The following is a 12,639-nucleotide window of genomic DNA, read 5'->3' as shown; positions in this document are numbered from 1 at the left end:
CAGCTTGGGGGAGGGAGGGAGTGGGATGGCAAGAGGGCAGGGGAGGAAATTGTGGTGGTGATGGGCATGGGGAAGTATGGCAGGAGATGGATGGCTGCTCTTGGAGAAGGGGGCCTCCATATTTAATTCTAACCCCCTGTGCTCGGCCCCAAGACCTGGTCTGCAGACCTTTGGTAGCTCTGGACTCTGGTTGTTCCTACTTAATGCCAGGTTGGCCTGCGGTAAATAACGTGACTGTGGATGAGAGGGCCAGCCTGGTTTATATCACTGTAATCTGGTTGGATGCAGAGGGAGGTCCCCTCTCAGAGATGTGCTATCAATGGTTTTGGGTGTGCCACTCTGGGGCAGCGGCTGATGTAGACACGAGTCTCTAGTAGCCTAGTCACTCCGATCCTGGCTGGTTCCCAGTTGGATTACTGCAACACATCCTACAGGAAGCTGCCCTTGAAGACCATCTGGAAAGCACAACTGGTCCAAAATGCAGCAGTGCACACAGCTGTAGGCCCTCCACGATTGATTGATTGATTGATTGATTGATTGATTGTTAAACTTGTATGCCGCCCATCTCCCCCAACGGGTGACTCTGGGCGGCTCACAATAGCAAAAAGGAAAAAACACCAATCCCTTCAACAATGGCTAAAATCCATAAATAATTAAAATAGAAACATACCTTAAAAATGTCCTAAAACCCCTCTGTAATTTTTAGGCCTAAAACCTTCAAGATGCTGCAGGGGAACCAACCCCATCACCCCACCAGCCAGATGCAAGCCCCCATCCGGCCCCCAGGCCTTCTGGCAGAGCCAGGATTCAACCCCTTTTCTGAAGGCCATGAGGGAGGGGGCACACCGGACCTCGGGAGGCAAGATGTTCCATAGGGCGGGAGCTACAGCAGAAAAGGCCTTCTGCCTAGACCCCACCAATCGAAATTCCTTGACTGGTGGGGTCTGCAACCTGCCCCTTCTCCTGGACCGAGTGGGGTGGGCTGAAACAACCGGGACGAGACGGTTCCTCAGATACCGGGTGCCCATATTACACGGCTGCCTGTCTGAGCTGCGCTGGCTTCCAGTTTCTTTCTGGGTGCATTAAATATCTTGAGTTGTACAAAATAAAGGTGGTATATGAATCAAACAAAGAAACAAATAGAAAATGTATATCAACCAAACACATTTTCTGGGGCAGCCATCTCAATTTCTTACTTTATGTATGTTCATAATACTGAATTCGAGGTGTGCAAAATGTTTTGAATTCAAAGCTCCCCATTCCAAATTTAAAACAGCTGTTCCAGTGCTGTTAGGATGATTCTGGAAGTATGTTGAGCTCAAAATGTTTCAAATGTGCACACCACCACTGGCGAGGCAACTGTAATTGGTTGACCTGTCTTCCCAAACCAAGCGATTCTCTAGAATTCTAGACCAAGGGTTTTCAAACTTTTTGAGGCAGCAGAACCCATTAGTTTAAAAAAAAAAAATTTTCTGGAACCCCTCTGAAGGTCAGCTGACAAGTCCTACCCTTTCTTCTGCACCTTAGGAAAATTGCTCTGGATGCCCCTGGCCTGCATTCAAGTCAGCTTTCCCCCCCCTTAGTCTCTCATGGAGCCCAGTGGTTCTGTGAAACAGAGCATGAAAAGCCCCACTGTAGACCGCTGGCCACATTGGCTGGGGAATTGTGGAAGTTGAGATCTACACCTCTGGAGAGCCAGGATTGGAAAGCTGGGATTGATGGTGTCTCAGCTGCACGTCTTGACCCTCATGTCTGAAGACGATCTGGAAAATGGGGAGGAATTTCATTCTAGCTGCTTGGTATTCAAATATGGCATTGAAAAAACAAACCTTTCTGAAGGGAGAAAGCTTGAAAACATTGACCATGAACTGTCCCACTGCTGGGGCTGTTCAAGGGTGCTCACAGCCAGTTGCCTAAATTGCACAAGAGAATATTTCATCTTTGAATTTAAAAGTCAGACCTATGGAAGGAAACAAAGGGGATCCATACATTATCATTTTTTCCCCTTGGAATTTGGGAGGCCTGGGAGAATTAAGAAACTAGATCTGTGTACAAGTAGTCTTGGAGAATTCTCCGCCAGATTTTGGGGCATAGAAATTGGGTGGATGGTTTTTCTGAATTCCTCCCATAATTTCACTAGGACAGGGTATGCCTTCTGATAAAAAAGAAAAAGAAAAGGAGGAGATCCACATGATAATTTCTCTTAGGATTTAGTGGCAGTCTGAAGCCTTCCTGGACTTGGTTTGCATGCGGATCTCCTGGCAAGAGCATTACAATCTACCTGGCTGTACGCTTGCTTTCACCAGACTGAATTAGAACTGGTAGACTAAAATGTAAAATTACTCCTCTGTAAAGTAACACATTCAACAAGTACACAGATGGAAAGAGTTTGTAAACATTGCCATTTATTTCTCTTATGATTCTAGGGCAATATTAGATGTTTGAATCAAGTAGAAAACAACAATATGGATGAAAATAAAAAAATCCAACGTTTGTTTTAGGGCAATACTTTTATTGGGATCTGCCACAATTGCATTTTTTTTTCTTTTCATGAAAAAAAATAACTTTGTCTCCTAGCAAAACCTTCTCTAGAGATGGGTTCAGGTTTTTGGGTTACTCTCTCGAAATGTTCCAGTGAATTCTGATGGTTTAAAAGCTGGATGACAAATTTTTGCTTAAATTCTGTGAATTCTCAAATCTCTCTCCAAATCTTAGAGTGGAAGTAAATGGGGAAAAAAGAGGGCTTCCATGCATGAAAGCTTCTGTTGTGTCAGGACTTGGGAAAGGTGTACGGTGGTATGGGCAACATTTTGAGGAAGGGGGCCAGTGGCTACCATAGAATGGTACAAAATGGCTGAATTGTATTACACAGAAGAGCAAGGCTGGGGTTTCCCATATTTTTTCTGGGTTTTGCAGGATAGATTGGAGGGGAGTTCTTCATTTTTAAAATTACATTATTTGAAATTATCATATTTTGGACATTATGTAAAGACCTAGCTCTCTTGAGAAGTCTGTAATGCTGGGAGTGAGACGATGTCCAGTAGCAAGATGGATGGACTCAATTAATCACCCATTAAATTGGTGGTGATGGGAGCACCATGAGAAGACCTAAAGGGCCATGTTGGGGGAACATTATCCTGGAGAAGGTCTATCTGCTTGGTTGCTGAAAATCAACAGCAACTTGATGGTACGTAATCAGTCAGTCAGAGCTTATTCAAGATTGTACATTATCGTTTTTGTGTGCTTCCTTGTGTCAGAAATGACAAGATGACAAATGGCCACTAATTTTAGGCAGTTTTGGGGTGAGGCCAGACACGGAAAAATAGGCTTTGGCAACCGCATGTTCACCCACCTTTGCATACTGTAAGAGTTAGGCTAATAAATAACCGTTACATGAGCAACCAGCTTCAGACTCCCAAATCTTTTCTGTAATGTATGCGGAGATACAGTTGAGTCTTGCTTATCTGACATAAACGGGCCGGCAGAATGTCGGATAAGCGAAAATGTCGGATAACGCACAGTGACGGTTGAGTGCGGTAAAAAAAAAAAAACTGATCCGCTGCGCCTGTCGCAATCGATTTTTGCGTTGCGGCGCCGCACCGTCAGGAGCAACAAGAGAGTACACTCACGCTCGCAAACAAGCGGCACGCTTTTCTCATCGCCGATTTATGTGTGTTGTGTTTTTTTTAGGGGCGTCGGATAAGACGGAATGTCGGATAAGCAAAGGTCGGTTAAACGAGACTCTACTGTACATTGGCATATTGGTTCTAGACTGGAAATTCTTGTACCAGTGTGTCATCTTAATAAAACCTGCAAAGAGAACTTTGTGAATTCGCGCTTGGGAAAAAAATTACTTTCCATTCAGGTAGGGCCAAAGCCCTGACATGTACAAAACAACCCAAGATAAGCCATCCAGTGGGGCTCAGCAAGCTGTGTTTGAAAGTCAGCCTTGTGTCTCAAATGGATTGAGGTTAATTGTACTGAAATCAGTGCTGTGTGAATTGTGCAAATCTCTGTTTGGTATATAGTATATACATCTATCTCCTAGTAGCTGATGAATGAAAGGGTGAATTGTGATTCAAGATATTTGAGTTCAAATCTCACCCTGGCTTGTTTTCCATCTTCTCTATAACATGGACATTGTAAACTCCAGCTTTACAGAGCCATTGCCAAGAGTTAATGTAAGTGAACCTGTTGCTGGCTGTGATTGTACGATACTTTAATCTGGGGCTTACAAACCATTGTGGACTAAGTCAGGATCAAACCACATTATGCCTTTGCATGCTGTTTGAACCAATCCATCGTATTAAGCCATAACGGAGTTCTGGTTTGTTCATTATGGATTCTATTTTGCAAGCTAAGTTGAATTACACTTAGACAAGTTAATTACAACTTGCCTGGATTTTAGCGGGAGAAATTTGGGTAATCCCATCGGGCTCCAGTCCTGTTTAACCATAGGCAGTGAAAATGCAAAGTTCTTCCTTGATCAGGATATTTGGGGGTTAAAAAAAAAAAAAGGGTAAGGTTGACTTCCCTTCGTTTTAGAAGTGGGGTTTGTTTGCTTAACTTTTCTTTCAGAGGTATTTTGCATTGAGCTTGTTATTTCAAAAAAGCAGCTTTTCATTATAAACAACAATATAATGCTTCTTTCTTAAAATTACATTTGCTTGTTTCTTTGGCAATAAACTCCAGGAATGCCTTTGTTTATCAGAAGGCGCTGAGTTGCATTCTCCAGTCCTTCTCCTCCTAGTGGAAAAAAGGGAATGATTTCTAGAAACCTAAACTCAAAGTTAAAGGATCCCAGGGGGGTCCATCCTTCCTGTAGAGGAAGCAGATTTTGGCACCTCTTTCTGATATGGGGGCGGGAGGGGGGCTGGAGAAGCACGGGGTATCGCTTTCAAAGACCACTGTGTGCAGCTGATACGACATATTAATGAAGCCCAGATTAATACCATGTGACACGGTCACGGCGTTGCCATGCAAGCAGAGCTAACGAGGCTAATCAGAAGCATATTTTTGGTTCCCGAAATTACATCTTAGTGATGGCTGATGTCAGAAGGGAGTAATTATCATCCCCTTCTTGAGATGGCTTTGCAGTGATCCTGGGCCTCGGTCCTAGTCTTGTGAAAGATCAGATGCGGAAGGGGAAGAAATCGCCAGGCTAGAATGAAGAATTCCCTGCTTCAGATGTTAAGGTTTCGCTCCTTGCGTTCAATGTTCTTTTAGCTCGTCGTCATCCTGATGATGATGATAAAAGGGAAGTTGGTGATCCTGTTCCTTGTGATAAGGATAATAGGATAAGCGACGGTTTTACATAGCTGCAATCTCTTTCTCCTCCACCATCCAGGGGATTCAAAGCAGAGGATCGGAGCTGACCACTGGCCTTCCCAGGTTCCCCATTAAATGGATGGGCAGAGAAATTGCATGAATGATTTCTCTGGGGGAAGCAGATTTTTTCAGCACGGCAGATTTCCCTCTTTGCAATAACAGCAGCTCTGGGGAGATCCCTCCGGCGTGAAGTCTCCCCGGGATCTAGAGGAAAACTAGGTGCAGGTGGCCGGAGGGAGGAATTTTCTATGAAAAACGGTACGTCTCTGTCCTCCTTGGAAAACATTTCGCTCGGTGAATGTAAGAACATCACCAGGAGAACTTTGACAGGATTTCTTTTCTTTTTCCTGGAAGCCGTTTCAGAGGCAAGATAAGTTTTTCATCATACTGAATGAGCAGTGGTAGGAGAAAAAACGCCAGTATGTTTCCCCTGATCCTAATTGGAATCGCCTGCTCTGCAACTCTGTGGTGCATCTGGTGTTTCTGAAGGAAGAGTCGCGGCAGCTCCTGACACCAAGGGCCGGTGGGAGTGATGGCTTTGCAACATCTGGGCAGCCAGAAGTCCCTCCCATTCCAATCTGTGTTGAGATATCCTTATGTATTTATTTATTTAATGGCCTGCCTAATAACAGAAATTCTCTAGATTACGTACAATGCGTGTTTTAAAAAATGGGATGGGGGGGGAAAAGCTGTATTAAAATTAACATCGGCACCGCCACGTAGCTGCTTTGTGATCCTCCCCTTCCCCCCAGGAAATCGTGCTGCCCTAACTTTTGCTGCAGCCTCAGCATGCCTTTATTGCATGCTTAGAACAGGTCTCACCTGGGCAGCTGTCCGCATGGCTTTAATGCACACTCTTCTAGGGGCCAGGATTGGCAGTTCCTTTGGCTGAAGCTCCAGCCCCCTCCTGCTGATCCACCCTGAGAAAAGCTGATGACTGGCATGTACAGTTCTCTAGTTATTCCATACTCTATTTAAAAAAAATGTAAAAAAAAATCCTTTCTTGCATCGAATTTTTTAAATTCCTTAACACTTTGGTTGACTGTTTGACTGTTCAACCCATCAACCTCTAGGTGGCAGCAAAGTGTTCTTTTGTATCTCATGGCTGCCATCTACTGGTTGTTTTGATACGTGCACCTGCTGGATAGATGGCCTTGAAGAGCTGGAATCTGAGAAAGAGGTTTAGCTGTATCAGTGTGGAAGCTGTAAATATGCCAAGAGAAGGAGTTCCCCAGTTCCTGGAAGTGCAGACACTGGAGAGGGGAACTTCCTGCTGGGCAGATGGCAGCAGTACACAGGTCCATTCCTTTCAATTCTACTTCCAGTTACTCTCATTAAGCCAAGGACAGGCTAGTATATTTCACACTCTCTAGGTTTACTGGTTGATATTCAACCAACCCATTAAAAAAAAGTGGCTGCAGAGACTGGGGCTCCAGTCTTCCTGCCAGTCAAGAGAGGATTGAAGGACAATAGAACAGATCAAGGACCATATGGAAGGAGTGATCCCACAGAGAATAAGTAGAAATAGTTTGTTGACTTGGGATATACCATTTCAAACTGCCTTCCCCTGTGTGCATTAACACGTCCTGTGTGGTCCACCAGCAGGATGCAGGATAAGAGGGAAAACACCACTTCCAGAGTGGATCATCCAGAGCTGTGGGTGGATACAGGTGGTGCAGGTGACATGTCCTCTGGTTAATGGGCTGTCCTTGTCCCATGACAACAGTTTTAATGCAAGGTGGGGTTCCTCAATCCCGCCCCTTTCAAATGTGTTAGCTTGCAGTTCCCGTCATCTCCCGCCAGCATGACCAGTGGGGATGATGGCACTTGGTGGTCAATATATCTGGAGACTGCATACACCCCCACTGCAGGATCAGGCATCTCCTTCCCAGTTCCCTGGAGAAAGTGACCCGCAAATGATCTGAGAGAAATCAGAAAGAGAATTTGGTTGAATGCTTCCTGGAGTAAAAAGTATGGTGACTTCCGTGTAACAAACAGCACAAAACTTTTAGAAAAGGAGAGAACTTTCTCCTTCTAAGAAATAGCCCTCAAATGTGAATCTTTGTAATTACAGGACTGTTCCTGAAAGATGAGGAACCACAATAAAGGGGATGTAGAAACCAACCAAGTGCTTTCATTTACTCCTCTTGTAAATGTATTTCCTTCTCTTTCCTCCCCATGACCACTCTGGAACTCCTGCTGCTTAGCAGGAACTGGAAACAGCTGCTAGAGATGTTACTCAATCTTCCAGGTTAATAGGGAGTCAAATTTGATAACAAAGCAGGTTGATACCACCTTATCGCTTCATTTTTGATTCAGTGAAAGGGCTTCCAGTAGCTTCTCACGGGCTTTGGTTTTGTCCTTTCTCTACACAGGTAAGAAAGCCATCCCACGTCTCCAACATTCCTGTCTTGGCTTTGTAAACACAGGCATTCTTAATTTGGGGCAAAAGAGATGGACTGGACATTTGGGGCAGAGAAGGAGCTGGTGCTGTGGTCTGTGGAACTGAATTCTTAGCCTAAAGAAGGCAATAGTGGGCTGTGGATGAGGATCTCAGGAAAAAAATAAGCAAAAGGAGCGAGACCCTGGTGATCAGATGGCCACGGACAGGTGGTTTCTTGACCACAGTGTGGAAGTGGTTTGTTGTGGTCATCTTGTGGGTTGCTCCATGATCTGCCCTGCAGACTTCAAATTCCTTTCCTCATCCAGGTTGTTTCCCCATGGGCAGATTGTCCACATGATGAAAGCAGTGTTGCAGCACAAGATCTGCCCTTTTGTGTGTGCAATGTCATGACAAAGTATAAAAGACTCCAAGCTTGCATTGTAATGCTTTCGCTACACTGATCTGTTTGACACCACCACCACCCACAGCCACCTTTGAAAGTTGCCAAGGGCAGTAATAATAGCTGTGGCACCTTGGGGCATAACCTGTCTATCTGTCAATCTTTGCGTTGTATCTATTCATTGCCTTGAACGGAAAGAAAACATTATGTGCAGGTAGTCCCCGAGTGAAGAACACCCAGTTTTGTTCATTGTGGAATTTTCTGAATGAATGTGACCCAAACGGGAAAAAAAATCTGATGAGATGACATAAAAAGATGGATGGGAGCAGCATGACAGAGTGCAGGAAGGATCTGGGCCATTGGAGACCCAAGAATGAGACAGGAGACAGTTTGGTGAATATCTGCTTAGAAAAATGTCTGCTTGGTTTGATTGCAAGTTTTAAGTATGTCTCTCTCTCTATACACGCACGCACGCACGCATACATACATATGTACATATACATGCATGGTAAAGGAACGGATATAAATCTGAAAGTGCTATGAGTTTAATTGTTTACAGTGAAAGATGAGAGAACTGGTGAAGGGTACAGGGCGATGAGAAGCTCTGAAAGTAGGACAGGCCATTTGTTGCTAGCCTCAAGAGTGGATCTTGGGAGAAACTGAACAAGGAAGAAAAGGGAAGATGGGAAAGAAACTAGAGTGAAAGTAGAATGGCTGCAGGGTGAAGAAAGTATGAATGAACAAGTCTTGAAGAATAGATTACTCTCTCCCAGCAGAATCAGCGGGAGGTGGATGCAAAGAAAGTGGGTGTCAAAGCTGTTTGGAAGAGAATGAAAAGATTTATGTTACCGAGCGCCAGAGAAGTTGTGGAATTACACTAATCGGAAGTATGAAAGAGGTTACTAGGCGAACAGTGAAACAAAAGAGGCACATCAGAGAAAAAAGGCATAAAAGGAATTGCTGCAAAAATTGGGATGGATGGGAGAAAAATACTAAATAGTATGCATACGGAAATCTTGTGATGTTAGAATTGTGTTGGTTGGGGATATGAATATTGTATGTAGACAATGCTGTGTTAACTAAGAGCCTAAATAATTGGCAATGAATTTTAGATAGACTGAATGATGCAAGGAGGAAAATTCAGGTGATCAGAGATCATAGTAGTTATGATTGACAGGAAAAAGAGAGTGAACTTGTAAGTTATGTATAAATGGCAGAAAAACCAGAGTAAGTAGATAAATTTGTGTGATGGTAGAATGTTTATTAATGATGGGGAAATAGATGGAGAAATTTTAAGATGTGCAAATGCTGATAGAAGCGTTGTGGGAAGTATGTGGTTTGTTACAAGGAATAAATATTTGTGGAAAGAAATGAAACTTCTGCATACTTTGTTATATGGAAGTGAGAATTGGGTATGTCAGGTGTTCCATAAAAGGGAGTTGAATGTTGTGAGAATGTGGTACTTAAGAAGGATGTGTGGAAGAACCAGAAGAGAAGCAGTCAAGAATGAAGGATGCTGAATGAATAAGGACTGAAAGAAAAGTATGTGTCCAAGGGAGCTGTGTTGAGAAGCTTTGATCATATACAGAGGATGAAAAAGAGTCACCAGACAAACAGATGAAGAAGCAAATGAGTCAAGTAAAGATGGAGAAAGTTGTGGTTGGGTGGAGTAGATAAGAGTTTGAAAAAGAAAGAGTTCAGAAGTTTAAAGAGCAAAAGGCAACCTATGAAGCAGTGAATGGATGTGGTGGAAGTCAAGGGTAGTTTGCAAGGACAGAAAGGGATGGAGGGCTACTGCAGAGTGAATGACAGAGTGGAAATTAATTTTTGCAATGTTTCCTTTTTCTCTTCATTTCTTCAGCTTGCTCTTTCTGAACTCCCTTTGCAACAGCGTTGCTTACCTTGAAAGGGAATGCAACTGCATTAGGGCCTTTCCTTTTAACCAAGCTCCAACGCCTCCTGGAGCCATGTGACATTTGCATCCCCGTGGCCAGTCCCCCTCCTGCCTCTTCCGCTCTGCCCGTCCCCTGACTTCCGTCCAAGAAACTGGGTGCAAAGCCTGACTCATTTTACACCCTCGGAGGCTGCCTCGGGTGGTGTCACAACAAATACTGCTTTAGCACCCATACAGTATGAGATGGTTTTCGATGGTCTGCCCTCTCCGCACTGCCAAGCATGACAGTTTGCAGAAGCCACAGGGAGGACAGCGAAGGGTGGCTTTTTCCTTCTGGGAAAGGAGGCCTAGCATCTCACCACAAAGTTTGAATGGGTGGATTGAAAGAAATACGTTCAGCCGAGTAGCTTTTTGTCTATTAAAATTAGTTGCATTCCTTGAACACTGAACTTTTTCTTTCCTAATCCTATGTGATGCCAGTTATAAAAACGTTGGAAGCCCCGTTGGTAGACAATGGGTCCATCCAACTTAATTTTCTCTGTATTGGCTTCCAGCAAAGTTTCAGGCACAATTTGTTCTGAATTCTTCCAAAGATGCTAAAAATCAAACCTGGGACCGTTTATTCATATGTCTCTGAGTTTGCATGCAGGTAATGTACGTGTTTTAATTAGTCAAGGAGTGGCCTTCCTCAGTGATTGCAAATATAGGAAATAGCCTTATATGGAATTAGGGCATTCAGCCTTCTAACCCTGGTGGGCGACACCTTTCCAGGTATTTGATTACCTGAGGCTGTTGGGGATCGGACTGAACAGTTTTGTTACATCACTGCTTTTCTCCACTTGGCAGCAAATGTTTTCTGGCACTGTTCTGTTTTTGGAGAGTTGCTCCTCCTCAACTGTGGCCTGGGTGACCCTAGCCAGTCAAGAATGAACATGCCATAGATGTCATCACAACATTACCTGTGAAATGATATCAGCACCGAATGTCAGTCAATTACATGGCAACTCTTCATTATGTTACAGAAGTTGTTGAAAGTAAAGGCATGTCAAGCAAAGAAGAAAGTCTTTTTTGCAAGGGTTTTTGAGAATTCGGAGGAAGGAGAGGAAGGGAGGGGGCACTGCTAAAAAGTCTGTTAAAAATGAAGCTTCATCCAGACTGTGGTTTCAAAATGTGTCCTTACAGACATGTGAATCAGTCTGGATATCTCTTTGTTGGTCATTCTTCTATTTCATTCTAAAACCCCCACAAGCCCCAAAATAGTTGGGCCAGTTTTTCCTGGGCGGGGGGGGGGGCTTTCCTTAATTTCCCCAAACCTGTAAAATGTTGGATGTAACCATTCCTCAGCCTCTCAACCTTTTAAACCTGGAAGGCATGTTTTAAAGTTATTATGATTTGTTTAAATGTTTTGGCTGCCCAACTCCAGTGGACTCTTGACTTTTTTTCTTTTTTTTGAAGTAAAGCCCCAGCACCAACAAACTTCAGAGCCTGGCTGTGTTTCTGCTGCAGACATTTTGGGACAAAGTCTCTGTTCTTGGGGTGGAGAATGGACTTGCATCGGGTGCCAGTGTAATTCTCTCACTTAAACATATGTTTAAGTCTTTGAAAGTTTTAGAAACAAAATGAAGATTGAAAGCTCAGCTGAGAAGTTCATCTTGGTAGAGATGAACCTTGGTAGAGGTATGAGAAAGAGAACACCCTCTTTGTGGACACCCTTAACTTTTTCTGGGAGGAGCCTAAGAGCTGTAAGGGGCGGGGACAGTGGGAAATGGGCAGGGCTAGGTAAAGCTGGTATTTTCCAAGGTTCTGGGATTCAATCGGAATTTTCTTTTTTTAAAAAAATAGCTATATTAAGTCTTATGCTACCATTTTGGCTCAGCCGCCCAGAGTCCCCCATTGTGGGGAGATGGGCGGGGACAAGTCCAATAAATAAATAAAAATAAAAAAAAAATTTTTTGTTTGTTTCCTGCCACAAAATGGTAGGAAACAATACCACCAAATTTTGTAGCACCGTTGTCCAGAAGGCCAAAACAACAACAACCCCAGTTTGGAGAAGTCCTTTGCTGTCCTGTCTTGATGGGGGTTTCCCCTCAGGTAGAAATACATGCAGAAAACGTTGGATCTTCCAAAGTATTCTAACCCTTCCTTCCCTCCTGTTTATTTTGCAGGTATTCCTTTGGTAAGTGAATATAACTCAGAGCATCTCGAGTAGTTGTTTTTTTCATGCACTTTTCGGGTATGTAGTATTTTAAAATTACTCTATTTTCCCCCCTTCCCTTCTAAAGAGAGACGTGCCTCTTACCTTGAAGGCTGTCCCCAAGTACCACTAGGGCAGGGTCTTTCAAACTCTGTTCCATGAGAACTTGATGGGGTTCATAAGAGGCTTTTTAAAAAGGGGTCATTCGAATGCAGACGATTTGCTATCCCTAGAGCTTCGCCTCTTGATCAGAGGTTGTGGGAAATTTGCTTTTGTTTTTTCACTAACAGGTTCCATGGCCTGAAAAAGTTTGAAAATTCCTGCCCTGGAGTGCTTAAGGCTTACAACCCCCCTGCTTCCCTTTAACCCCCTCCCCATAGGTTGCAAAGGCTGGCCCTGCGTGGGTCCTTGCCGCTCCCCTCGTGGCACCTGAAGCCGAC

At 43.9% G+C, this 12,639-nt stretch overlaps 1 protein-coding gene across 2 annotated transcripts in view; it reads left to right on the top strand.

The window, feature by feature from the left end:
• Nucleotides 1-12,314, top strand: part of LOC103050506 (lipase maturation factor 1-like) — a 30,031-nt gene extending 17,717 nt beyond the window's left edge. The window contains exon 3 of one of the 2 annotated variants that reach the window (XM_088152782.1): nt 12,171-12,314. In XM_088152782.1, the coding sequence (XP_088008908.1) occupies nt 12,171-12,189 (19 nt within the window). In that variant the 3' untranslated portion in view covers nt 12,190-12,314. Of the gene's footprint in view, nt 1-3,690; nt 3,823-12,170 lie in introns of those variants that run through there. The other variant, XM_088152785.1, reaches the window with a different exon arrangement.
• Nucleotides 12,315-12,639: the final 325 nt, after the last annotated feature.

The sequence above is a fragment of the Python bivittatus genome, unplaced genomic scaffold (assembly GCF_059951505.1).
Source record: "Python bivittatus isolate LINGU-HERP-01145 unplaced genomic scaffold, Pbiv_v1 ctg000030_np1212, whole genome shotgun sequence".
NCBI classification, from domain to species: Eukaryota; Metazoa; Chordata; class Lepidosauria; order Squamata; family Pythonidae; genus Python; species Python bivittatus.
This window is presented reverse-complemented; position numbering and strand designations above follow the sequence as displayed.